We start from the raw sequence: 27,785 nt of genomic DNA on the forward strand, positions 1-27,785 counted from the left end.
GAAGCAAGCAGAGAAAATGTCCACACAACCTGCAGAACTATAAAAAGTGAATTGTTTGAATGCACTAATTTGGGGGCATGGTTAGTCGCACGGGTATTGACCACCGATGCATCTACCTACAAGTTCAGATGGTGTCTGCAGAATTGCGACTGTGTTCTAAGGTTCGCATACTATTTTAATGAAATGAGGTACATTGAATCTATTTTTCCCAATTTACCTACTTTTGCTTTACTCATGATGTTTCAAATGTGACTGCGTTTCTACCCCAATTTTCTCATTATTCTGAGTTGAGAACTGCTTTGAATGAAGATGGCGTGCGTTTCCTTGTCACCTCACCCACAAAGGACATATCCTTTCTTATCTTTAAAATTCATCGTCTCCAAAGTGGGGCGGTTTGCTCTTAGAAAGTAGACAAGCTAAACTATTGACGGGGAGGAAAGAAAGTGTCAGAAATTCTATACCTATCTATTTTGTCTAATATGTTAGTTAATTTATATTTTTATGTTCTATAATGTATGTAACATATAGATATGTTGGGTTTATTTGCTTATAACTTATAACTGCACCTTGTATTACCCCTTTATTGGTTGGTCATAAAAATTTTCAGACTACCTCTTTAAATCACATTACACTATGAACAGAACCTGGCCTCTAAATACGATTGATGTCAACTTTAAAAAAACAACTGTTACACAAATTTGATCTGTGTCGAGAAGCGATGTCTTGAATAAATAGTGAACAAAGTTTTCATCTGAGCATAGTATTGTCATCATAACCTCTGCCATTTTCTAGTCCTATGGTCCTTGATAATCCATTTGCCTCTGAATTTCAGATTCTGCAGCTATAGAAGATAATAACCCTTCCCCGACCACTCTCAAGCACAGAAGAAACACTGCACATAAAACACTTTGTGAATTGTAAAGCGTTAGGTATAGTAGAATATAGCGAACCAAATATTAAATGTTAGTCTTCAGGTTCCGGTCAAGATTGTGGGGCAGGTGAACGCTATGCATGTCTCCTCCCAAATCGCATTAAAATTGCAACTAAATTATAGAATAGTCAACTCAGAGAACCACCTGAAGACTAGCGGAACACATCACCTATAACCAAGGACATACATAAGAGGCCACCTCAATGCTGGTAGGAGGGTGGAGACACGGAATAGGCTGGCCCTGCCCCTGGGCATGGCAGTTGAGCATCGAGAGGGTATCTCAGCCACAGAGGCCCCCCGGAGAAGTGTGGGGACTCAGCCCCACAACAGGCTCCCCAGACTGGGGTTCCAGTGCTGGGAAGAGAAGGGCCCACAGTAAAAACCCATGGGGATTCCAAGCGTCCCAGGTGAGGCGTAAGGAACCTGGAAACCCAGACGTTCCTTTCAGGGCTCGTGCACAGACCGCCCGCTCGCAGACACTCACCCTGGGCTCCGGCGGAGGGACAGCAGCTCGGGAGGCGCCAGAGACGTTCTGGGAAAGGCTGTGTGGCTTCAGGGTGAGGGCTGAAGGGTCAGCCACCATTGTCCTTGTGCTGGGCCCCCCTCCTGTGCAGCCTGCAGGTCGGCACCACCTTGCTGTGTTGAGCCCGCCCCCGCACGGCCAAGCCTGATTCTGATTGGCCTGGTGAGATCCACTTGCTCTACCTCTGGCTCCCTGGGCCCCGCCCACCCAACTCACCATTATGGGTGGCAATTTTGTTGCCAGGGAAACCAAGCCCACTCCACACCCTCAACAGGGACCTCCTTCCCGCAGCAATGTACAGGCTTCAGCTAGCGCACCTTGGGAGACAAGTTCAGTGGTGGGCAGTGTTTCTTAAAGAAATCTCTGGGGGCTGTGGGCTCAAGGCAGGCAGCGACTGGTTTCAGCGTGATTTGAGAGTGGCCATGAGGTCAGTACTGGCAAAATCTGAATCGTCACCAACCTGGGGAACATCACATGCCCCACCCTGGTGACTCCCCGAGACACCACCTCACCCAGCTCGCGTATCACCTGAGGCTCATTTAGCCACAGAGGCTTAGAGGCAGCTGGCAGTCAGCCTCAGGCCTAGGGCTGCCCTACGCCTTTTGCTGAGCTTCCTCAGACCTGGTACTGGTGGCGGGCAGCCTCAGTTCCCCGTGTGACCTCTCCCACATGCCTCTAGGTCCAGCTCAGGCAGTGACCAACCACGGATTGCTTTTCAAGGTAGCCCCAGGTAGTCACAGACAGCAGCAGATCTTCACCTGCATGAAAGCCTCCTCCCAAAGGGGCCCAGAACCAACACACCTGGAGGCCTCAACAGACCGCCACCTGATTAGCCCCACAGGTGGCACACCCAAGGAGTGGTCTCAGCAGGCACACAAGCCCACTGTGGCAAATCCCTTTCCATGGGGTCAGCCCCACACTGCAGCTCATACCCTGTGGGTGTGGCCAATCACCCACAGTCAGCCTGAGAGTCGGTTTCATTTACTGACCTGCCAACAGCAACCAAGGCTCAACTACAATGAGAGGGCACACACACACAAGGGACACCCAGAGCACCCAGCACTGGTGACTAGGGAGACTGCACCACCGGGCCACAAGGGCACCTACCATGTAAGGTCACCAGGCTAAGACTGGGAGACATAGCAGTCCTACCTAATACACAGCCACAAACACAGAGTGGCAGCCATAATGAGGCAACAAAGAAACACGTTCTAAATGAACCAACAGGAGAAAACTCCAGAAAAAGAACTAAATAAAATGGAGGCAAGCAACCTACCAGACACAGACTTCAAAACACTGGTTATAACGACGCTCAAGGAAATTAGGGGAAGAATAGATGAACTCGACAAAGAGATAGTGAGCATTAAAAAAAAAGGGGGGAGAATCATAAAAAAGACCAGTCAGAAATGAAGAATACAATAACTGAAGAATACACTAGAAGGACTCACCAGTAGGTCAGATGAAGAAGAGGACTGAATCAGAGATTTGGAAGACAAGGTAGCAGAAAACACCCAATCGAAACAGCAAAAGAAAACAGAATAAGAAATAAATGAGTGTAGTTTAAGCGACCTCTGTAACAATATCAGGTGCAACAACATTCACATCACAGAGGTACCAGGAGAAGTAGAGAGAAAGCAAAGGATTGAGAAACTATTCGAAGAAATAACGATGGAAAACGTCCCTAACCTGGTGAAGAAAATAGACATACAAGCCCAGGAAGCGCAGAGCGCCAAACGACACGAACCCAAACAGGCCCACAGCAAGACACATCCTAATAAAAATGCCAGCACTTAAATACAAAGAGAGAATCTTAAAAGCAGCAAGAGAAAGGCAGTTATTCATCAACGAGGGAGCTCCCATAAGACTGTCAGCCGATCTCACAACAAGAACTCTGCAGGCCGGAAGGAATTGGCCCAAAACAGTCAAAGTGATGAAAAGCAAAGACCCACAACCAAGATTCTCCTACGCGGCAAAGCTGCCAATTAAAATGGAAGGAGAGAAAAAGAGCTCCCCAGCCAGGAAAAGCTAAAGAAATTCGTCACTACCAAGCCAGTATGACAAGAGATGTTGAAGGGCATTTTTAAGAAGAAAGGGTAGAAAAAAATCATAAATATGAATGGTAAAATGGCAATAACTATGTACCTGTCGATAATCACTTTAAATGTAAATGGTTTAAATGTCTAAATTTAAAAGACATGGGGTAGCAAAATGGATAAGAAAAAAGACCCATATACGTGCTGGTTACAGAGACCCACTTCAGATGGAAAGGCATACACGGACGGAAAGTAAAGAGATGTTTCCATGTCTCATGCAAATAGAAATTAAAAAAAAAAAAAAGCAGGGGTAGCAATTCTTATATCAGACAAAATAGACTATAATAATAGACAAACAGGAACATTACATGATAAAGGGATCGATCCAATGAGAGGATGTAATCCTAGTAAACGTTTATGTACCCAACCTAGGAGCACCTAAATATATAAAGCAAATATTGACCGACGTAAAGAGAGAGATCGACAGTACGGCAGTCACAGGAGGGGACAGAAAATCAACAAGGAAACAGCAGCCTTAAATGACTCACTAGACCAGATGGATTTAATTGATATTTTTAGAGTGTTTCATCTCAAAGCAGCAGAATATACATTCTTCTCAAGTCGCATGGAACATTTTCCAAGATAGACCACATGTTAGGCCACAAAACAAGTCTCAGTACTTTCAAGAAGATTGAAATCATATCAAGTGTCTTCTCTGACCACAATGGTATGAAACCAGAAATCAATTACAAGAAAAAAATATTACACAGACACATGGAGGCTAAATAATGTGCTACTTAGCAATGAATGGGTTAACAACGAGATCAAGGAAGAAATAAAAAAAAATACCTTGAGAAAAATAAAAATGAAAACACAACGTCTCAAGATCAATGGCATACAGCGAAAGCAGTCCAGAGAAATTCATAGTAACACAAGCTCACCTCAAGGACCAAGAAAAATCTCAAATAAACAATCTAAACTTACACCTAAAGGAACTAGAAAAAGAATAACAAGCAAAGACCACAGTAAAAAAATTGTAAAGATCAGAGAAGTAAAATAAAGGCTAAGAAAACAGTACAAAAGACCAATGAAACTAAAAGCTAGTTGTTTTTTTTTGGAAAGATAATCAAAATTTATACATCTTCAACCACACTTATCAGGAAAAAAAAAAAAAGAGAAAAGACCCAAAAATAAAAAGAAATGAAAGAGAAGTGACAACTGACTCCAGAGAAATACAAAGGATTATAAGAAAATTGTATGTCAACAAATTGGACAATTTTGAAGAAATTAATATATTTCTAAAAACATAATTACCAAGACTGAGTCAGAAGAAACAGCAATTCTGAACTGACCAGTTATTATTAATAAAATCGAATTACTCATCAAAAACTCCCAACAAATGAAAGTTCTGGACCAGATGGCTTCATCAGTGAGTTTTACAAAACATTCAAAGAAGAATTAACACCTACTCTTCTCAGATATTCCAACAAATTCAAGAGAAAGGAAAACTCCCAAGCTCATTTCACAAGGCCAGCATTACCCTGATTCTTAACCCAGACAAAGCCATTACAAAAAAAGAAAATTATAGGCCGATATCCCTGATGAACCTCGATGCAAAAATCCTCAATGAAATATTAGCAAACTGAATTCAGCAAGACATTAAAAAAATCATACACCACGACCAAATGGGATTTATTCCTGGGATGCAAGGTTGGTTGATATCTGCACATGAATGAATGTGATCCACCGCGTTACCAGATTGAAAGATAATAGTCATACGGTCATGTCGATAGATGCAGAAAAAGAGTCTGACAAAATCCAGCATGCGAAGAATAAAAACGCTCAGCAAAGTGAGAATAGAGAGAACATGCCTCAGCACATCCTACTGAACATCCTACTGGAAAGAGAAAAGCTAAAAGCGTTTTTTTAAAAATCAGGAACAAGATGAGGATATCCACTTTTACCATCATTATTTAACATAGTGTTGGAAGTACTAGCCATAGCAAGCAGATAAAAAAAAGAAGTAAAAGGCACCCAAATTGGAAAGGAAGAAGTAAAACTGTCATTATTTGCAGATGACATGATACTCTATAGAGAACCCTAAAAATTCCACCAAAAAACTATTAAAACTGATAAATGATTCAGTAAAGTAGCAGGGTATGAAATTAATATTCAGAAATCGGTTGCATTCTTATACATCGATAATAAACTATCAAAAAGAGAAATTAAGAAAACAATCCCACTTACAATTACATCAGAAACAATAAAATATATAGGAATAAATTTAACCAAGGAGGTAAAAGACCTGTACTTGGAAAACTATAAGTCACCGAAGAAAAAATTTGAAGGAGATACAAAAAAATAGAAGCATATACCATGCTCGTGAATAGGAAGAATTATCATTGTTAAAATATCCAAACATTTTATAGATTTATAGATTCAATTTATAGATTCAACGCAATCCCTATCAAAATACCAATGGCATTTTTCACCATTCGGAACAAATTATCCCCCAAAAATGTATATGGAATCATCAAAGATCCTGAATAGCCATGGCAATCTTGAAAAAGAAGTACAACGCTGGAGGTATACTACTTGATTTTCAACTATACTACAAGGCTATCGTAATTAAAACAGCATGGTACTGGCATAAAAACAGATACATAGATCAATGGAACAGAATAGAGAGCCCAAAAATAAAACCACGCCCACATGGTCACTTAATCTATGACAAAGGAGGCAAAAACATACAATGAGATAAAGACAGCCTAGTCAATAAATGATGCTAGCAAAGCTGGACAGATGCATGCAAAAAAATGAAACTGTATCACTTCTTATGCCGTATACAAAAATAATCTCAAAACAGATTAAAGACTTAAATGTAAGATTGAAACCATAAAACTCTTAGAAGACATAGGCAGTAAACTCTCTGACATTGCTCTTCATAACATTTTTTCTGATATAGTGTTTTAGGCAAGAAAAATAAAAGAAAAAATTAACAAATACACTACATCAAACTAAAATGTTTTTGCACTGCAAAGGATGTCATCGACAAAACAAAAAGACAGCCTAGTGGAGGGGAAAACATAAAAAAAGGGGGGAGAAGATATTTGCCAATGATACATCAGATAGGGGTTAATATGCAAAATTTATAAAGAAATCATACAACACAACACCAAAAAAAAAAAAATCCAATTAAAAAATGGGCAGAGGATCTGAATAGGCATTTCTCCAAAGAGGACATACAGATGGCCAACAGACATATGAAAAGATGCTCAATGTCACTAACCATCAGAGAAATGCAAATTTTATCCCCAATGAGATATCACCTCACACCTGTCAGAATCGCTGTCATCAATACATCAACAAACAACAGGTGTTGGTGAGGCTGTGGAGAAAAGGGACCTCTCGTGCACTGTTGGTGTGCTTGCAAATTGGCACAGTCATCATGAAAAACAGTATGTAGATTCCTCCAAAAAACTAAAAATAGAATTACCACATGACCCGGTAAATCCCTTTCTGTGTATTTATCCGAAAAAAAAAAAACAACAACACTAATTTCAAACATATATGCATCCCTATGTGCATTGCAGCACAATTTACAATAACCACGATATGGAAGAAACCCAAGTGCCCATCAAGAGACGACTGAATGAAGAAGTCATGGTCCGTATATACAATGAAATATTACTCAGCCTTAAAAAAATGAACCTCACCATTTGCAATGACATAAATGGACGTAGAGGATATTATGCTAAGTGAAATAAGTCAGACAAAGAAAAATACCATATGATTTTACTTACATGTGTAAGTAAAGAACAAAACAAGTGAGCCAACAAAATGAAAACAGACTCATAGACACGGAGAACAAACTGGCAATGGCCAGATGGGAGGGAGGGTGGGGGGGGCGGCTGACTGGTGAAAATAAGCAAAGGGATTAAAAAGTACAAATTGGCAGTTACAAAACTGTCACAGGGAATATAGTCGATAATATTGTAATAACCACATACAGCGCCAGATGGGTACTAATCAGGGAGAGCGCTTTGTAAATCATATAAATGCTAACCACGATGCCGAACACCTGAAACTAATATCAAATAATATTAAATGTCAACTCGAATTGAAAAATTAAAATAAAAACGAAAGGCTAGTCTTTATTTTCCATTTAGAACTGAGCATTCTATAATTATAAACTTATTTTCAACTAGAGTGAATAGAGTTCTCGGAATGAGTATATATTTGAGAAACAAATGACCTCTTTTTACGCAAAGTGCGTAGAAATGAGAAAATTCCTCTTGGTGGAACAGAGTTAAGGAGAAATAGGTGTTCTCTGTTGCTTGGAGGATTATCGAGAGCGCAGGTTCTATATGAACTTGGCTGGCAAAGGCTGGACTTGACTTCAATAGGAGAAACGATCTGAAGAAGGACAGCGCAGGTGGGGACATTCACCTGGAGAGAGACGTGGGAACGAGCAAAAGCCTGTGCTGAGATGGGACTCGTAGTACAGCCTGCCCGAAATGACAGGTACACAGGGAGATCGAGGAAGACTTGGCTTGTGGCACAGGTTGAAATGAATTAATTGGAGGACTTTCAATATTTGTTAAAGGAAATTGAATTCGAATGCTCGATTAGACAGTTTGAACTTCACAGGAAATGGGATCTGTGCAGGTCTCGACACAGATAATGGCAGAAATCAGCTGCGCTGTATGAAGCTTTGTCTGCGTAGGCGTGTGTGGCCATGCACTCCAGCTCGGAAAGGGTGCAGACGGTGCCACGAAACGGGGGGACCCCCAGGAGGTGCTACAGCGTCTCGGGGAGAGGTGTTGGGCATCCCCTTGACGGATAACCCCGGAACTGGAAAGGAATAAACAACTACATCTTGAGATAAAATACAGCCCCAAGGTTTGAATGTTCAATTGCTAACGCCATATCAGTGACCAGTTACTACCGGATGCTGTTAGAGTAGCGCTGGCTCTGTGTGGGTTATGATGCTCCCCAGACAAGCGACGCTGAAGGGGTGTCTGCCCGCGCCAGGGGTGTCTAAGCAAAGTGCGTTAGTTAGCTTCAAAAAGGAAGAGTAGCTTTGTGTGTTCAGTATATATCGTATTTTTTTAAGTGAAAAGGTGCCTCGCTGAGACCAAACGATATATTGCGATTAAAACACTTATGCCTAACATTGGATTCTAACACTATCCCATGGAGTCCTAAAGTGCTTGGAAATGCCGATCGCCCCCGGTAGTCATGGGGGCTGACTCTGAGAGGCTGACCACTTATTCAGACACATTCATTGAGTGTTTACTATGAGTCGGGCACGGTACCATGAGAGATGCGGCCGCGATACGACTTAACCTGTTTTTGCCTGCGTAGAACTTACCTAGAAAATAGACAATACACAAGTGTATAAATAAATATATTTCGGATGAAAAGAGCATTGAAGATGAAAGCAAAGGTGGATGGGAGTGACAGGAGCCCGTGGTGGCGCCAGGCGCGGGCTACCTGGAGCAGGTTCCAGGAGAAGATCGTTCTATGGCGGCGACTGATCTGAGGTGGCCGCAAAGGTACGAAGAGCTAGTCATAGAAAGATCTGGAGAAGTGTGTTTCCGGCAAATAAGAGGCAAGCGCAGAGGCGCTGAGCCCCTGGGGAATGATGGAGAGACTTCTGGAAGCCCGAGAGGGAAGCGAGGCTCTAGCGCGCGAGCAAGGGACGTTAGCACAAGCCGAGACGGAGGAGCTCGGCCAAGGCGGGCTGTCTAGTGTCCGGCCAGCCGTGGCGAGCAGTTCGATTTCTAAATTTCAGGAAAAGTTTTAAGTAGGAGAAGAAAAACTTTCACTCTCCCACGTTATTTTGATTTGTGCCAGAGCTATTTACGGTTCCTCAAGGTGAAATCATTACCTGATGTCGCCTCCATGGAAAACGGGACCCTCTCCTTCAAAGACGCCAAGTGGAAAACACCGCTTCCCACGGCGGCTTCTTGTAAGGGCCTGCCCCCCGGCCCCCAAGGGTGCCAAGCACTTCCTCCAACACTGACACACAGAAACATTTTTTTCTACATTGGTATCAGCCCTAAGCAACAATTTCATTCAGGGTTTCAGAATCAATTACGTTGAAGGAAGACTTGATAATCACATAACTACCTTTTATCAGTAGGTATTGCATAAAAATGGTGTTTTCAGCATTTCTAAATTGGGCCATCTCTATTAGGCATTGCAAAGATGTCACTTGACTTAAAAAATATAGCCTGGTGTTCCCTTCCTAAAGGCGCTACTGCACTAACAATAAATCTGAACAAGACCGGAGGCAGAGTGTGGGCTGCGATGTCCTCGACATTCATCAGGCTCTGTCCTGGGGACATGTCCATTATGCGCATCTGGGATCCTCGGGCAAAGCGGGTTGATTGCACCTGCCAATTTTCACAGATTCGCTATGTGACGCATCGTCGTCTTTGAAGAAATCTCGGTCACAGCGCAGACGTCCTTGTGGCTTCCTCTCTGCTCGTTCACTTACTCTAGCTTCCAATTCAATAGAAGGTTATATTTGAACTAGAGAAAAATCCAGCAATCATAAGTACTTGCCAATATCCCCTTCTCATAATCCTCTGGTTGGGAGTATTTAAAAGGAAGTAGATTTTCTCCCAGATTTGCCTTCAGGCTAGTCCATTTGTGAAATGGCAAGCTGTGCCAAGATGCTGACAAATGTGGTCTTTTCTTTATGGGCATAAGCACTGAAAACAACTTCATTCAAGTTCTAAGAGCGAATCCCTCCGGGGGAAGTGGCGGAAAGAGTATCGCCGCGTTTGTCAGCAGACGCTAGGTTCCCACGGTGGCAGGAGGATGGCTTGCGCTCCGCAGCCTCGCTTCACTCCTGAGGAGTCCTTAAGGGACTGGGAGAAACGCCTCCTTCAGCCCTGACGACGTGGGACAAGCGTCAGGATCCTGAAGCTCCGCTCCGCTGAGAAACGTGACTCGCTCCACGTTCGCTTTCTTGAGTTATTTACTCAGTTTCTCTCTGAAAAAACCGAGTCTCCTGATGAATCACAGTACTTCTTCAGGACTGACCACAGTGTTATGATTCCTATAGACGGGCTCAGCCCCTAGCAAAACAAACACAGTGGCACATGGATAATCCACTTATAGCATGGACCGAGAGGGCTGTTTAAAAAGTAACTACCATTGAAGTGACAGGATTTTCTTAAAATAACAAAGTCGAAAGAGAATACTAGGCAGGAATTAAGATGGTATGAATACTGAATGCCGCAGAAACAAACTTCCTCATGACGAGCGATGTTTGCCGTCTCGGATGGTGTCCGAGTCTGTGGCACCAGCCGCCGACCTTCGTGGCACTCCTCAGAAGGGCAACAGGGCTGCCCTTAGCCCACGGGCTTGACCTTGTGCCATTTCCAAGCCTGGGCGACACATAACATACGGAGCATGTGATTCAGCTGACTGTCGCTTTTCCCTCATTAAGCAAGTGTTTGATACTTTCAAAACTCAAATTTTGAAACATTTGAACTTAAATTTTGAAAGCTGCCTAAAATCTCTCAAATGTGACATAAAAATCCCAGTGAAGTCAAAGATTTAAAGAAAGAACAGCATCTAGTCTATGCTGAGTTTTTTCACCATAGAAAGATTTAAGTTATCCGCGTCGATAGACCTTGAGCTTCTCACCTAGGACATGCCAACTTCCACAGAATCTGATCCTACACGGCTTTTCAGCTCCTGCTTCACACCCCAATTAATTTGTTCCAGCCACTCTGGTGAATATTTGTTTAAGAGTAAAATACTTCAAGAACATTTCCCATGCATTATCTAAAAGAAAAAAAATAGATTTCGAGTCATAAGTTTTCCTCCACTTATCAATGCGGTCCCTAAACTATCCCATTAAAAGGTTGTTTGTATCCTAATACATAAAGATGGTTTAGTCCTTGAAGCTAAGCATCAACCTTCTGAGTCTACCTTAGGCTTCCTGATGCTTTTTTTTCTTTCAGGAAAAATCGTGCCTTTCCTTCACTCCCCATCCATTCTGTTCCCACTGCCAGCGATGGGCAGGCATGGACCCCAAGTTCTGTTTCTAACCCAACCTCAGCCTCTTCAGCAATTTCTATCAAAAGCAAATCTTCTAACCTATACGAGACGAGATTCTTTCCATCACAGGGGATGGCATCTCAACTGAAATTAGCCTGGAGTGGGGATGGGGAACATTATCGGCTTGTGTGATTTCCAGTTCTCCAGGTAGTTAAGGAAGGGTGAGCTTCTTCCTCGGATTGTCTTGCTTCTGGGCTGGTTTGATGTTCAGGCCGACTCTCCCTTGGGGCGGCCCCTGGCCCGTCCTCACAGCAACGGGAACAGCACGGTGGGAAAAGCCTCTTTGCCATCGTACGTTAGCAAAGCCCCAGGGATGTGCTCAGGGGTCCTATGTCGGGACTGGTCCGTGTGGTGAGGGAGGATGGTGCGTTCCCACCGGCCGACTCGCGAGGCGGCTCCATCGTCAGGCCAGGCGCCTGACGGACAGGAAGCGGCGGGCCCCATACGCTCGAACGTTGTCAGCAGAGGACACAGGAGCAGGTGGAGGGCCGCAGACCAGCAGACGTCCTCAGGACAATTCCACGTGGCCCGCTCCCTGCTGTCACAAACGTCACCCTGCCGGTGCGTGCGCTCTGTGACGAGTCACACGGGCGAGCGTGGCAGCCGAGGACGGAGCGCCAGGGCCTCGCCAGACCGGCGGGTGACTGACGACAGCGTCAGCGTCACCCCGTCATCTCTTCCACGGTGAAGCTGCAGCTCCCCTGCAGGAGGTGGGGCGCGTCTCCGAGCCCCTCGCATCTGGGCTGGTCTCGCCCCTTGGACGGGTTACAAGGACGAAGCGGGAATGACACCATGTCAGCGTCAAGCCTTGACATCGGGAGACCTTGCGCACATCTGATTCCCGTGGGGACCCCGGGCAGGCACCGTGTGAAAGAGCCCAGACTCACAGAGCATGAGGGACCCCGGGGCCAGGGCCGAGGCAGCGCCCGTCTCAGCCAAGCGTGGCCTGGGCTGGCCAGGTCCCGGACGGCCCAGGAGCTGACTGCAGATGTAATGTGCCCAGACCGAACCAGGAGAGCTGAGCCCATTCTAAGCCGTCAGCTTGTCGACTTATCCCTGAATGCACGGTTGTTTGTTATTTTAATCCACTCAAATTTGGAGGATTCGTTACACAGCAAACGCTAACTGATACACAAACATTAATGCAGTTGGCTTGGATAAAACAATTGAAATGCAAAGAAAAAAATTCAAAAGTTAATCTAGTTCTGATGGAACCGTGCTATGTCACTTTTTCTTCTATAGTAAGATTGCTTTTTCCCCATATCAAATTCTAAATTTGAGGAGAAAAATGTATATTTTGACTTTTTAAAGAATTCATTATTAAGGAAATCAAAAGAGTGATTCTTCATTATTTATTTATGACAAAAATCATTTAATCACATTCTTTTACTATGAAAACTTCACGTTTGACAACGTATAATTAAAATAACCTTAGTTTTGTTCAAAAATAGCACCTGAAACATTTCAAAGGCTTAAACTCCCTGTATTAGCCAGAGATCACTTTCAAAGTTTTATCACTTAGTCACTCAAATAACATAAGTATTATGCATTTGAAAATTGCTTCACCCGAAGGAAAAAATAAATGCCAATAAATTATCAATCACACTTCATAATAATAGAGTACTTTACCTGCACAAGTGTTTATGAGTAGCAGCAGAGTTTCCAGTTTCCATAGCAACCTCATTTCCACTTTCTAAAGTCAAAGTTTCTTCCATACAATCAGCAGGGGACAAAAGTTTCTCTTCCAGTCGGGATCTCAAGAGTCTGAAAGAAACAGAATTATCATGAAATGACAAATATACAAACATCATATTTTGAAACGTATATAAATTATTGAACATTAATTTAATATTAACATATTATTATACCAAATAAAGCAACCCAAAGGTTTACTCTTTACAGATATGTACATTTTGCAAAGTTTCCATAATTTCAGTTCACATCTCAGATATACATTTCATGTGCTATTGAATTTGCTGTCATAGTTAATGGGTCGAAATGCAATTCAATTGAATGTATTCTGTGTGAATTACAACTTTCCTTAGCATTAAGCTCAGCTTTTTTTTAAAGATCGGAGATGATTAAAAGCATATTACACTGACCCCTGCAATTCTTTTGTTTTTGACTTTATACGACTAGGAATAAGAGAATATTGCTCTATCTTATATATATTAGCAGTGATTATATATTTCATGGATTTTTCAATATTTTGTCCACATAAATAAAAACAATATCAATAGTGTTTTAATCGATATCGTTGAGACTATACTCATTAGAAAACATTATCTTTCTTAATGTCATTGTTATACATTATACATTACATGATACGTGATGTATTATACATTATAGATACATAACATATTCATTAGGAAACACTTTCCTGATGTTACTAGAAATATTGAGTTACAAAATTTCTGTAGGAAATCAATTTTTGGAACTACCGTCTTTCAAGTATGGATATACTTTTCCCATAAGGTTACATTATAATTTTCTCTAATATATTTTGTTATTTATACTTTCCAATGATAAACAAAATCAAGAAATTGTGAGTTTGGCCTTTACTGCCAAAGAGAAATCCAATAAGAGGCTCATAAAACTCATAAGCTCAAAAAAATAGAGAGTAAGTTTAGCATAAACTCACCTAGGTCATATTTGATAAAATTATTATATTTCAAATGATAGGACCACTTGGGAACTTTTAACCTGGTGGAAATATATTTTCTTGCAAGTGTGAATACATTTTGGAAGTATGTGGGTTTTAACCGTAAAGTTAGTAAATAATGACATTTTGATCATTTCCTGATATATTTTAAATTTTAAAAACCTTTCATTTCTCTGTGGTTCTAGTCACAACTTAAACCAAGAACATCGACCCTACTCGATTTTAAGTTTTTATGAAGTCCAAAGTAAACACTTTCAAGTTTAATCAAGAAATAAAAATCGAAGGGAAAATAAACACTATTCAGATCCAGAGGCTACACTGAGTCGATGGTGTCCTTGAATAGACTCTCGTATCGGACACTGACGCTGCAGATTCTAAGCCTTTAACTCCTTGCCTTTAAGTCTCCTTCTATACATATTTTCATTCACTCATTACAATTTTTCAACGAGCATGTGTACGTGTGTCTGTACGTGTGTGTGCGTGTGCGTGTCTGTCTGCATATCCGTTCTCTGCAACACACGAGGTACGCAGGTGTCAGTGGCAAATCTAAAACCCCTCAATCCTCCCCCTTGAGGTCTTGTCATCTCATGAGAGACGCGGAGATTTAATGAAACGGTGAAACCACACGCACGTGCACGCACTCGCACACGCGTGTAAACACGCGTATGTGGTAAGTACGGTGACGCTTAGGAGGGAAAGTGGTACTGACGACCTCTGGGCCGGGGCTCGAGCGGCCGTAGGGCCGGGGTGACGGGCCAGCGGTGCTCGGAGCCCACGGGGGTCCGGCCCGGGTCGCAGGGTGCTGGCTCTGCGAAGCCGAAGCCCAGAAGAAGGTCCAGCCTGGGACTCAGAAGGACGGAAGGACGGAGGCGGGAGGCGGGGCGGGGGACATGCTCGGTCCGCTGGCCCCACAGGCCACGTAACCGGCGTCACTTCAAGTTATAACCGAGGATTTTCAGCAGGACGCAGGACGCGATCGGTGCGATCTACATCTCATAAGCATCGGTCTGGCCGACGCGGAGAACGGAGGAAACCACGTAAAAAGCGGGTGACACAGACAAACCGAGAGGTTACTTCTGCGGTCCAAGAGAGGGGACCTCAGACGAAGACGAGCGGATCTCAGACGAAGACGAGCGGATCTCAGACGAAGAGAGCGGCGCCTCCGCGGGGCCCTCCTGCCCACGCCTCTCGTCCTTTCTACCCAGATGAATATTACGACCGAAGCCACTTCTCCAAAACAAGGCCGCGCTCCGTCCCGCCGCATCCTAAACCTTTGTCGTTCTCTCCTGAGAAGACCCCCCGTGTCGTCGGACTGGCGTTCGGGGTCCTGTGCGATGAATTACTACCCGCCCCTTCGCCTGCGGTCGGGTGTCGCAGACCCACTCGGTGCCACGCGTGACACCCACGAGCCAGCTGGGGACTTGGGGACGCCGGGTGCAGCCCGCGTCTCCCACAGAACCCGCGTGAGGGCAGCGGGACCGTGATCCCGGCCCCGGACCAGGCGCCGTGGCCCCATTAGAGACAGTGCCCTTTCCCCAGAAGGTCCGAGTTCACGAGACAGATTATATGGGCCCTCATTTCAGAGACGGTCACTGCTTACCCAAGGCGGCGTTTCTGCCCCTCGTCGTGACCGCAGCTCTGCGACTTTCTTCCCGGGGCCGCCACCCACGTCCCCTCAGCCCGTGTATTGGGATTTCTCCACCTCCCTGCTCCGGGGCTAAGGACGTGGCCGGCGCTTTGTCAATAGGTACGTCCTCCTGGCTACCACGTTTTGCAAAAAAACAGGCAGTGATCAAAGCCACACTAATGATGATGGAAGCCGGGACCTTCGTCAGGATTATTAGGGCAGTCAAGTTGCTAAGACAGAAGTCTGCTGATCCGACATCACGGAATCATTCACGAAAGCTGTCCTGACCCAGTTTGGAAGACGCGGCTCAAAGCCATCACGACCCCTCGGCAGACTGTCTGCTAAGACCCACCCCGACCACCTCCTGATTGTACTGTACACACACCCAGGTAACTAACGCCCAGAAAGGCCCCTTCTCCCTTGGCCGGTGGAATGATTCAAAATATCCAGTCCCCCGGGAGCCCAGAGGACCCGGCTCACCCCACGCCTCTCGCCAGCCACAAGCTGCTCCCACAGCCGCAGCCTGCTCCCAGCCCGTCCCTGGCATGCTCTCCACGGCCCCTTCGCTCACGTGGATCCACGAGAAACGAGGGTTCTGCTCCCCGGATCCCATGTCCTAGATCTGAGTGTTCTTCAACTACCTCTGCCCCAGAAACCTACCATCTTACCTGATATGGTGAAATTATGGAGCCCCGCCATGCTGACAACCCATTTCTTGCCGAATCCAGTTTGTGTTATATTTTTGCTTCTTGCGACCCAAATCGTTGATGGTTCATTCATTCTTCAGCCTGAATTTCCATGAAGTTTTCCCTAAAAGACTCCGGTGTCGGCCCCGAGGCTCGTATTGCTCGGAGCTTCCATTCTACTGCCTGAGCCGTCACACTAACCTCGTGGACCAGCACGCGCTCTGCCTGCCTGCGCCGTGTGGCGCTCCTAGACTTTGCAAGTAGGCGCTTGTTTGCACGTGACGGCCAAGCAATGTGGTGTCACGGAGAGACGAGCTGGACTCCAGAGACGTCATTCCTACTATTGTCTTCACCAGCTGAGTGACGTGGGGTCACTCACTACGGTCACGCTGAGTGTCCGTTTGCTCCTAGGAGGATGGAAGGGTCCCGCCTGGAGATCACAAGACAATTCCTTCCAGCTCTAATATTCTAAGATTCTCAGAGTTGAGCCAGCGTATAATTTCACAGCAAAGAGGGCTCTTTTCCATCCAATTGCTTTATCAATGTCCAGTAATGAAGGTGAAGACCAGGAGACATTTTATTTGGCAACACTCTGGAGATAGCCTAAGTAGCTAATATTTATGCATCAGCTGCCATTTGTAAAAGTTCCGTCTGTAAAAGTGTAAATGGCCTGAGAGAGAATACTCCGACTCAGTGAGAACGACCCAGATAAAAAGAGTTCGGTTATTCACTCACAGCAACACGGGCTGGAAATATTCAGCAGGTAAAATTTATGCCGGCCACCGACACACAAAATAGTCTCAGGAATTAGTTCTAGGTCCCTAGAGCCCTGAAGACTGTTTGAGACAAATGAAGGTCAATATATAAACTTAAAAGAAAGCCCAGGCCTAAAAGATTCAAAAATGCATCGTCCGCCCTTGTTTAGATGAGGTTCACAGGCCGTGCGATCTTTTCAACAACGTGTTGGCTTGCAGGGGTGGTATCGTGTTTGTTGGCCCGAAGGCCAAGGTCACTGTTCCTTTCTTACCGGACAAACTTTATCCCCTCTAGACCAGGTGTGTTTCCTTTTCCTCCCATGGAATTTCTCAGTGCAAAAGTAACCATTTCAAACATTTCGACAAAAGAATATATATATATATATATAGCTCCACCATCCCTTCCTGGCAATTTCAAAATACTTTTTAAAAAAATCTCTGAAAATTGAAATATTTTTTATAACTTGGGTGGCAAAATTCAGTTGGTGCTAAAACCTGTCCTGAATCAATGTGATGTCGTTTACTTCATTTTATTCGACTTGGAAGGAATATTTATGTGTTTTGCTGCTGAACCGAAAATGTCGGTTTGTGATAGTGCCGCTGTCCACGGAAGGCGTCGTCTGAATACGCGGAAATTCGTACCACGTTGCCTCTCTAAAGGCCAAAACAGGGGCCGGCGAACTACAGACTGCCGACCTGTTTCCATAAATTAAGTTCCAGGGGCACCCCACCCGACTCCGTACGCAAGTGCCATCTGTGGCTACTTCTGTGCTGCAAAGGCAGGGGTGAATTGGCCCTCAAAACTGGAAATATTTACTCTCTGGCCCTAACGGCTTTAGAGCCCCTGGGGGCTCTCCTGCGCATCCCTGGTCTCGGCTCTAAAATACACTTGGCTGTAAAGATCTCAGATAAAGGCCTGTGGCGCTGTGGTGCCCGCATCCCACGTATCCACGCTCAGCGAAGACACCACGTGTTTAGCAGAAAAAGGGGGTCCCGGATTTTGAAGTACCTTCAGCCTGTGAGTGTCCGGCCTTACGATGACCTCTTTGCGCTGCGTGTCCTCAGCTAGCATCTGACCCCAGAAGGCAGAGGAGAGGTCAGAGAGAGTCCTGTGACGGGGAGGTCACCCCCAACGCCGATTATTCTCAGCCCAGACAGCACTAGCAGCTCCTTCGTTTGGATCAGAATAACTGATTTTTCAGAAACGGGGAGCAATCGCGTAATCTATCCCCTGGCCATAAAACCATTTGTCAGTCTGTGAACGAGGTACCGTTGCCAGTAAACTAGGAACAATCTGGAAAGGCGGGCATTGGCCAGGCCAGCGGGCAGCTCTGGGAGGTCACCGCGAGGCTTAACTGTGGTAAGCCCAGCAGACCTGGGGGACAGTGGAGTGATCCAAGGAGAGACGACATCTGTTGTTTTTTTTTTGTTTTGTTTTGTTTTTTTTTTACAAAAGAAAACTCTCATTGCACTGGGAACTGGGGACATCGCTTGACTAAGAAGGCAGGGTGGATGTGCCCGCGCAGCTCGGTATCAAGCCTTTAAAAGGCGTTCGCGAAGGATTCGAGCTGGTACTCACCACCACGCTCACGAGCCACGGAGAACGCCACGCCGACCTCGCCCATTACACTGAACGACAGAGGACAGCGTGGGAAACGATTCCTGTCCAGACCCTTCAACCTGAGGCTCTTAACACGTAGCTCTATCTATCTGACACCATTTCGGGTGATGGGAGATTCTGTTCACGAATAGTCCGGTTTATAGAAATCCTCAGGTCAGTTACAAATTATACCCGTTTCTTATCCCCTTTCCACGATCTGGAATAATTTTCTCACTCTGGTGGTAGGAAGAATGAACGATGACGAGGTGGCTTGGGCGACGGCTCGAGACGCAGGCGGACAGAACGGCCGCGGAGGGACACGACTTAAGACCTTGGCCGGCTTTTCTAACTGTTTTACTGGTGTCGTGATAGAAAAAAGGAAAATGGGTGTGGCAGGTGCGCGTTTCCCCGACGGGCTTCGCGCTTCCTCCCCCTAGCGCCACCTGCCGGTGCCATCGAAGAACGTCACAGCCGAGGTCAGGACCTGTTTCCAAGTGGCACGCTCGCCGTCAGAGCGAGAGTGTACAGTGCTAATCGCCATTTTGGTTTTTTTTTATTTGACCAGTGCATTGACTAGATCAGATACATTAAAAATCCCAACTCCGTTGCCTTCGAGTAACCCAATGTTGTTGTTTTTTTTTTTATTTCGATGTGATAAAAATCCAGGGCCAGACAGAAGAGAAGATGTTTAATAGTTTTTACAGCAGATTTCCAACCTCAGCATTCACGGAGTTCTTTACTATCAAACTCAATCAATAATAAATTTAAAAATGAAATATTGATGATCTGAAAAAATTCTGGTTTCGACTAGGACACCTCAACTGCCATTAAGTCAGGCAAAGTAGCAAGATAAATGGTGCCAGCACATTCTTTGTTTTCAGCATACAATGCTGTCACTTATGAGAATTGTTACGCCAGCTCTCGGAATAGGCAGTCATAACAGAGAACAGATCAGTAGGAAGTTAAGCACGGCATGCTTAATGCAATCACAGAAGACGCATTACTTCTTAGAGGAGGCGTGATTATACGTTAAGTTGTTAACAGCATGAAATAAATGCAAATATGTTTGTTATAAAAATAGTTAGAATCATTGCTACAATTTCCCTTTTTTTATCGCAGCCACTAAGCTGCAGAATTCAGTCATCAACTGTCTATCTCTTGTGCCTCTTGCTTGAGGCGTTGGAGTCTTTGCTGAGAGAGACCAGTGTGAAGAAATGGGTTTTCTGACTGCTAAAAAAATGATACTCTCAGCGAGTTTCAGAACTAAAAGAAACTATGCAGACAACATAGGTCAGCCCTCTGTCTGGAAATGGTTATCCCGACGTGGGGCAGGACCTGGAGTGGGACCTGGGACTTGAAGGCAGATCTCGGGCACAGTCCTCTCGACTCTGTGCCCATTTCGATCTGTGACACTGGACAGGCCTTGTTCGTACAGCTTCAGCATCTGCTCTGAGGGCCTATTTTCCCAGCTGTGAACGGCAGGCCCTTCTATCTACGGAGATGCTGTCAGCATCTACACTAATCTCAGAAAGGGACCTCCAGCGGGCGGGACTGCGGTGTGGAGGGTCCATCACGTCGAATCTCCACTCCTAAAACGGTGACAGGAAACGCTCGTTGTTCAGGCAAGTCTAAGTTTCCTGGGCTTAGACCGAGGCTGGCCGGTCTCGGCACCGTCACGGGCGGAGGCTGTGGGGACTGTGCAGGCTTCTGTGGCCCCAGCTGAAGGACCAGGATCGGGCAGAGTGTGGCCTCAGGTTGATGGGCGTCCTGAGGGAAGACTCTCGACCCAGGATTTGATGTCGGTCTTGAAACGTAAGTTTTACCCCTTAGAACGAGTTACTTCCTGAAGCAGAAGACTAGGTTGTTTCTTTTGTTGTTGTTGTGTTGGTTTTTTTTGTTTGTTTGTTTGTTTTTTGCTCCAGCGTCATTTAACAGGGGACAGGGAGCCACACCGGTTCCGGTCCTCGGGGATGAGTTGAACTACCGACCAAGGACCTGTGCAGAGGTGGAGATTCTTTCTGTAAAGGGTAAAGGGCGGGACAGAGACTGTGTCAGCTTTGCGGGTCATCTGGCCTCTGTTAACACCCTCTGGCGGGAGGATTCGTGGACACACAGGCGACGCAGCTGTAGACAACGCATCGGCGGACGGAAGTGACTGTGTTCTAATAAAACTTTACTTACAAAGAAGCAACCGACGACCGAGTTTAATCCAAGGCCACAGTTTGCCAAACCCTGGAGTAAACCATGGCCTGCAGAGAAGTTTCTAGTGTAAGCTTTAAGCCCAGGTCTTTCGGATATTTGATTAATCTCTGCAATGACAGAAGCCAAGAGGGACAGTGAGGATGTCAGACGGCAAAATTCAGAAAGATCTGAATTAAAGAGAACGAGTAAAGGTATACATGCCAAATATATGTATTAAACGGCAAGGAGATTTTTTCTTTTTCTTTCTCCTTTTTTATTTTTTTGCTTCTTTTACATTTCAAATTTTTTTTAAAAAAAGTACATTTACAGAAAAAGTCTGTTAAAACAAGTATGTGTGCAAAGTATTTTTTTGTTTTGATTAAGGGGAAGTATAAATAGACTTATCTGGGGAACAGCGTTAGAGCAATTGAAAAAACTTTTACTTCTACATGTGCTAAAGAAAAAGTAGTCAGACTGGGAAATTTTTCTTTTTCCCTGCTTTTCTACATTTTTCAAATTAAAGAAAAGCAAAATGAAACAGATCAGTATAGGAAAAACAGTAACTAAATCTAATTTTTAAAAAATATTTCATAAGAATATATATTAAGTGTTGCACTTGGGTTTAAAATGGAATCCATTTAAATTATTCCGAAGTGGAGCGGGTTGAGGAAAAGTGGTTTTACATCGGTTCGAGTTAAAAAAGAAATAGTGAGCCACATGCATGGGCGACGTGGGACCGACAGTCCATATTGACCTCAGGACACGGTTGCCACGCGTGCGGCTCAGGTCGCATTGCAAAAAGCAGGACGGGGAAGGGGCCGCCTGCCCGTGTGGCCGCACGCGGGTCCGTGTTCTCTCCTGACCGTCAGGGTTCGCGAGGAATTGGGACAGGCCGAGCCCTCCCCCAGGGGCAGGGCGAACCCCAGGGCTGCGGGAAGAGGCCAGTGGGCCCAGCGGGGAGGAGCGGGCTGGGCTGGCGGAGGAGGGCCGTCCTCACGCATTTGACAGGCCGTCCTGGGGAAGAGGGCTCGCTGCACCATTCTTGTCTCGGGGGACAGAGCTGGGACTCCGGGGTGGGCATTTCGGGGCATCGGGAAGCCCGGGGCCCGGTGCTGGCCGTGACCGCCACGGTCTGGGTCCTGCATCGCGGCCCATGCGCACTGACCAGCTTCACGACCTCGGGGGACGAGAAGCAGCCTCTCTGAGCCGCGGTCTCGTGACGGTTACAGTGGAACGAGGCAGCACCTCGAGAGGGCACGGGCTTCACGCGGGACTCGGGTGTGTGCAGAGGGGACACCGGACGCCGAGGCCTCCGTGGCTGGCGGTTTGGGGGGCCGGGCGACGCCTTTTCGGGGATAGTCTCGAGCGTATGTCTGCGTCAAGTGGAGGTGGAACCGGATGACCTCTGAAGCCCTTCTGGACTGTCGGCTTTTATTTCTGTGTTAGGGGCAGGAAGCTTGGAACCTTCTGGATCAGGTGTCAGTAGGTGACGGTCCACAGCCGGACTCGCCCGGCAGAGCGTGTAGAAATCGGAAACCCACACACAGGTCCTGGCCTCTCGTCAACCCCTCAAGGATCGGGCGTCACGAGTCCACATTTCAGCGGAGACAGCAGGACAAAGAGGCACTGACCACAGCGTGGCCGGAGCGCTTGGCCTTTCGACGGCCTCTGCCTGCGCCTGGGAAGCCCCGGCCACCTCAGCCAGGCCCACCGCGCTCTCTCTCATCGCCCGCCTGGTCTCTGAAGGCCGCGTGTGTCCATCGACTGCCCAGGTACCAGGCTCTCCGCCAAGGATGGCCCGTCCACCGCCCTGTAACGTCGCGGCAGCCCTGTAAGGCGCAAGACACGCCTGTGCCCTCTGACGGGCGGGGCGTGGAGGCCGGGACAGCGGGAAGGCGGACAGAGGATGCCCGGCCAGTAAGTGGCAGGAGTGTCCCTCCTCCTGCGACCCGCATCGGCTCGAATCCCGAGCCCGTGCTTTCCACGGCCCCGGCCCCCGGACGACTGGACCTTTCCCGCTCTTCCCCCATCGACCTGGCTCCGCTCCCAGGGCCTGTCCTGACCTCACTGATCTAGGAAAACGCGGTCACCTGCCAACCCTGTTCCCAAACCCTGGGAGACTCCTCTGCTTCCGAGAGGCTGGAACCCTGAGAATGATAAAAATGCAAAGGGAGGGGAGGGAAGCATGACTCGTGTGTTGACGTGCCTCCTGTGTCCCTCGAGTCCCCGTCCCTGGGCAAACACGCAGAGCAGCCTCTTCCCTTGAGCGTGTGTTGGCCTCGCTGAACACGTGGGCCTTGAGAGGAGGGACCAGCCGCATGCCCCAGCCCCCACACGCCCATCGCCTTCGGAGGTGGCATTCACAGGAGGAAAAAAAACTCCCCTGGGACTGAGGCCAGTTCCCCCAGCAGGGCACCGTGATGGGGTCTGTCCCCCAGGTCCTGCCTGCCCCCTGCCCTCCTGCCAATAGGACCTGCCCTCACCGCCCTCCACAGCTGGAGACTCAGGTTATGCAAATCGTTCCCCGCATTTGCAAACCCATCTACAGTGAGAAAGGCGCTTTCGCAAACAAAATGTCTCATCTTGATGTTTTTTTAATTACCAAGAAAAAGAAAAGTGAGGCTCAGAGAGACTGACTCACCTCCCAGAGCCGCACGGGATCGAGTGTCCAGACCGTTTCGAGAGCACCGTGAGCCGGTCGGCACACTCGAAATCGGGGCGACTTGGGACAAAACTGATCCCACCTGTATCCAGATCTCCCCAGGAGAATGGTGAGCTGGAACAGTGGGGGGCGCGGGGCGCTGGGGACCTCACTCCAGGGGAGAAGGACCTCCTGCAGCGCACCCCCACCCCCGGGGCAGGCCAGCCCAGGAGAAGAACACTGGCCCCGAACGCCAGGGGCTCAGCCAGGCCGCCGTGTCCTGTCATCAGTGATGGGGCAGAATACGGTTCTGGCCCCGGATCTCTATATTAGATGGGGGGCGGCCTCCTGTGGTTGCCTGCTCCGGCTCTCAGGCCCAAAGCACAAAGACGGCAGGGCCGAGCTGGCGCGGTGGTCTGACTCAGGACGAGGGCGGTCGGGGTGCGCACAGGAGCACCTGCTCACCGTCAGCTCTCGGATAAACGGACTCAGAGTCACTCGGAAACCGCCTAAAGTGGCTTCCGGCCAGAAGGAGGCTGGAAGTGAAGGTCACGTGGGGAGCGTGCAGGGGCGGGAGGGGCTGTGTGAGACTGAGGGCCGAGGGCCCCCCCACCCTGCCTTCCTTCCTGTCCTGCACCTGTGGGGAGCAGGCAGGACCCCGGGGAGCAGCACGCCCCACGGTGGCCCCTCCTTCTGAAGATGTTCACAGGCGTGACAACCTGGGGGCCCGGCTCCCGCCCCACCCAAAGTTCACTTTCCATAGAGGTAGGTGCCCACCACGCCCTGGTAGCGTGCGGGAGATGGCCCGGGTCCTGCCCGTTCACGATGGCCCATGGGAGATGGCCCGGGTCCTGCCCGTCCACGATGGCCCATGGGAGATGGCCCGGGTCCTGCCCGTCCACGATGGCCCATGGGAGATGGCCTGGGTCCTGCCCGTCCACGATGGCCTGTGGCAGGACGGCCTTGGTCCTACCCGTCTGCTCGGCCAGGAGAACAGAGCCGCTGCCTCAGTGGCTCTGGGAGCCCTCGGGGACGATGCAGGGGGAGGTGGCCCAGAGTCCACGCTCCGCAGCCAAGTCGCCTCGTTTCAGCTCAGCCTCCGCCTCTCCCCGCGGAAGGGGCCTGCAGATTACGCAACTCGATTATGCAACTCTTCTGTGCCTCAGTTTCCTCATCAGTAAAAACAGGATACAAATAGTAGCCACTTCCCATTTTCGAGATGAGGATAAATTAATTCCTATAAACTGCCAGAGCGATGTCTCGTGTGAAGTCAGTGTTCAGTACGTGACGGCTGCCGTTAGTCGTTGTCGTCGTCGTTAAGTACAAAGTAAGCAAAGGTAAAGGACCAGGCCATGTTCGAGGATGCCCCTGCCACGGATCCCGTCGGTCCCTCTTCCTGAAATTTCCGAATTGCATCATTCTGCCGAGATTCCATGACATTCACTCCACGAAGATTTGTATTATTTTCATTCAGACATGTTTTCTCTTTCCTTTCAACTGCTAATCAAATTCTCTTTAATGAAAGAATGGCCAAAATGTTCAAGGGATATCCGAATTTTCATGGCGTAAGCGGCACGGGCTGTTGTTCAGGTGTGTGTGTGTGCGTGCATGTGGGTGTGTGTGCGTATGTGTGTGTACATGTGTGCGTGCATGAGTGTGCTGTGTACATGTGTGTGCATCGCGTGTGTGCATGTGTGTGCCTGCCTTGCGTGTGTGTGTGTCGTGTACGCGTGTGTCTTTGTGTAATGCGTGCATGTACTCGTGTGCATATGTGGAAGGTAATGTGGCGTGTGCTGGCGCATGTGGCGGCTCACGTATTAATGGCGTATATTGTGTGTGCATGTATGTATACGTGTGCGTATTATATTAATCTGGCGTGTGCATGTTGATGCGTGTGTGTGCGCGTGCGCGTGCATGTGATAGCGTGTGTGTGTCGTATTGTCTTGGCAGCGTCGTGGAAGTGTCCTTGTACACTGTGGGAATGGCGACGTAAATTCAGTGAGTAAACGGGTTATCAGTTGCTACATGGCGACTTAAAAGAATGTCAGGGCGTTATGAAAAATCCATCCAGAAACGGCGAGGGTTTTGAGAGCATTGTTCTATCACCGTAGAACCCACTGCAATCTCCTTGAAAGGCGACACACCGGACCTCGTAAGGGGAGCGAAGAGCAGCCGGCCTAACCCGGACTAACTGCCTTCAGGAGGCCGCTGTCCGAACAGCCTGGACGGGGAAAATCAGCGGGAGCAGACGAAGTGCCCCAGGCCGGTGTCGGCGGCCCGCGTCCTGGCAGCTTGCTGTGCCGTCTGTGGGACCCCGACCTCGGGACCCCCTCCTCAGGCCCCCTCCCTGGGCCTCCGCGCGCCCCAGCTCCCAAGAACGCTGCGCCCCGCACGACACCCGCTGGGTGCATCGGCCGCAAACGGATCTTTAAACAGTAGGAGTTTGGAAACATCGCCGCGTTGCAGGATGTGATTCAGAGGTTTCAGAGCGAAAGGAAAATAAGCACAGCTTCCTATTCGGGGGGTCGCGGCCCCATCTGCCCGTCGCTTCCAGAACGCGCGCCGTGCGGGGCGCGTGCGCATCGGCGGGGTGCACAGGGACAGGCGAGGGCCCCCTCGGCCCCGCCCCGGGCCGAGCGCCGCTCGTGGCGTGGTCCCTCCCCCCTCCTCTGCGTCCTGGGGACCTGCCTTCCAAGCCCGGGACGTGAGCTTTCCCCGCAACGCCAGCGGCGCGCAGCGGTCACTGGCCGCCTCCTGCCGCTCAGCCCTGGGGCCTGGGACAAAGTGCCCCGCGGTCTCCCTCATCACACAGAGGAGACAGTCCCCATCCGTCCGCGCATCTTCGCTTCACCTGGGTTCAGCGAGCAGCGAGCACCTTGCTCACTCCGATGCAAGCCGACATGAGGCTTCGTTTGCCTCCCCACCTCCCAGGCTGATCTCCCCACACTGAGGACTCACACCCCGGGGAGATCGAGCCCTCGCAGCCTCTACCACACTGCGAAGGATGACCTGCCCCTTGCCAGCTCACCGCCCCTCCTCCGGCAGCAGCAGACCCTGCCTCCGTGCACCCCGCACCCAGGAGGCAGGACCCTGCGTGACTGCCCACTTCTGAGCTCAGGGCCTGCATTTCTAGGATGCCCCATCTCCCCTGCGGACCTGCCATTTGCAGAAGGAACACCAAGACAGCACCCGTGCTAAGTGACAGAGACCTGTGTCACATGGGGGCATCAGCACCCGTGCTAAGTGACAGGGACCTGTGTCACGTGGGGCATCAGAGCAGACTTTGGCAGGACCTCAGGGAGCAGCCCCGGGGTCTGCTTCTCACATCCAGGGATCCCACTTCGCTTCCGCTCTTTAGTGCTATGGCTTCAACTTCGTTGTTTACGTTCGAAGAATCTCTGCAGACAAAGGAAAACAGAAAGATCCGCCTCGATGAGGAACAGGGCTCGCTTCCCGCCGGCCCTTAGCTGAGCCATTCGTGACGCCGTTACAAGCCCCTGAGAGAGACGAAGTGATCGGTGCGTCCGCACAGGGGGGCGGGAGCTCGCCAGCACGTGTGCATCTTTTATACCCATGGACTAATTTATCGATCGAACATTATTTTCTTTTTCTGAGTCTCCCCAAAGTAGACTGTGAGTCAACGACTTGGATGCAAGAAGCTTAGCCGGGAGGTGATCCCCAGAAATGCCGGAAGGGCAGGGTGAACACAGTCGGCTTTCTTACCAGGCCGGTTACCAGAGCGGTGCCCTGGTCACAGCCCCTCTGGGGAGCACTGGGAACCAGTCAGTGCTCGGTTATCCCAACCGAGGGGCGCGGAAGCTGGGTGTCTGTCGATGCTCCGTCGCTGCTGGTGGAGTGCTAAGTGTCCAGCAATCTAGTGCCCATGTGGAGGAGGGCACGCCTCCTAGTCCGGGACATTCTGAGGTCGCTGGGGTTCCACAGTGGTCAGGTCATCGAGGGTGCAGGGCGGCTCCTGGGGAGGGGCCGGGGGTGCAGATTCACTGGGCGCCTGGGCAAACTCTGCTGTGACTGTCCCAGCTCTGCCGCCCGTGAGGCACGGGGCT

At 48.3% G+C, this 27,785-nt stretch overlaps 1 protein-coding gene across 1 annotated transcript in view; it reads right to left on the reverse strand.

Moving 5' to 3' along the window:
- CNTN6 (contactin 6) overlaps window positions 1–27,785 on the reverse strand; it is a 213,563-nt gene that overhangs the window by 158,346 nt on the left and 27,432 nt on the right. The window contains exon 2 of the mRNA XM_039836823.1: window positions 13,199–13,333. Coding sequence (XP_039692757.1) covers window positions 13,199–13,253 — 55 coding nt within the window. The 5' untranslated portion in view covers window positions 13,254–13,333. The remainder of the gene's footprint in view (window positions 1–13,198; window positions 13,334–27,785) is intronic.

Source organism: Pteropus medius, unplaced genomic scaffold, assembly GCF_902729225.1.
Source record: "Pteropus medius unplaced genomic scaffold, Ma_sr-lr_union100, whole genome shotgun sequence".
Lineage (NCBI taxonomy): Eukaryota > Metazoa > Chordata > Mammalia > Chiroptera > Pteropodidae > Pteropus > Pteropus medius.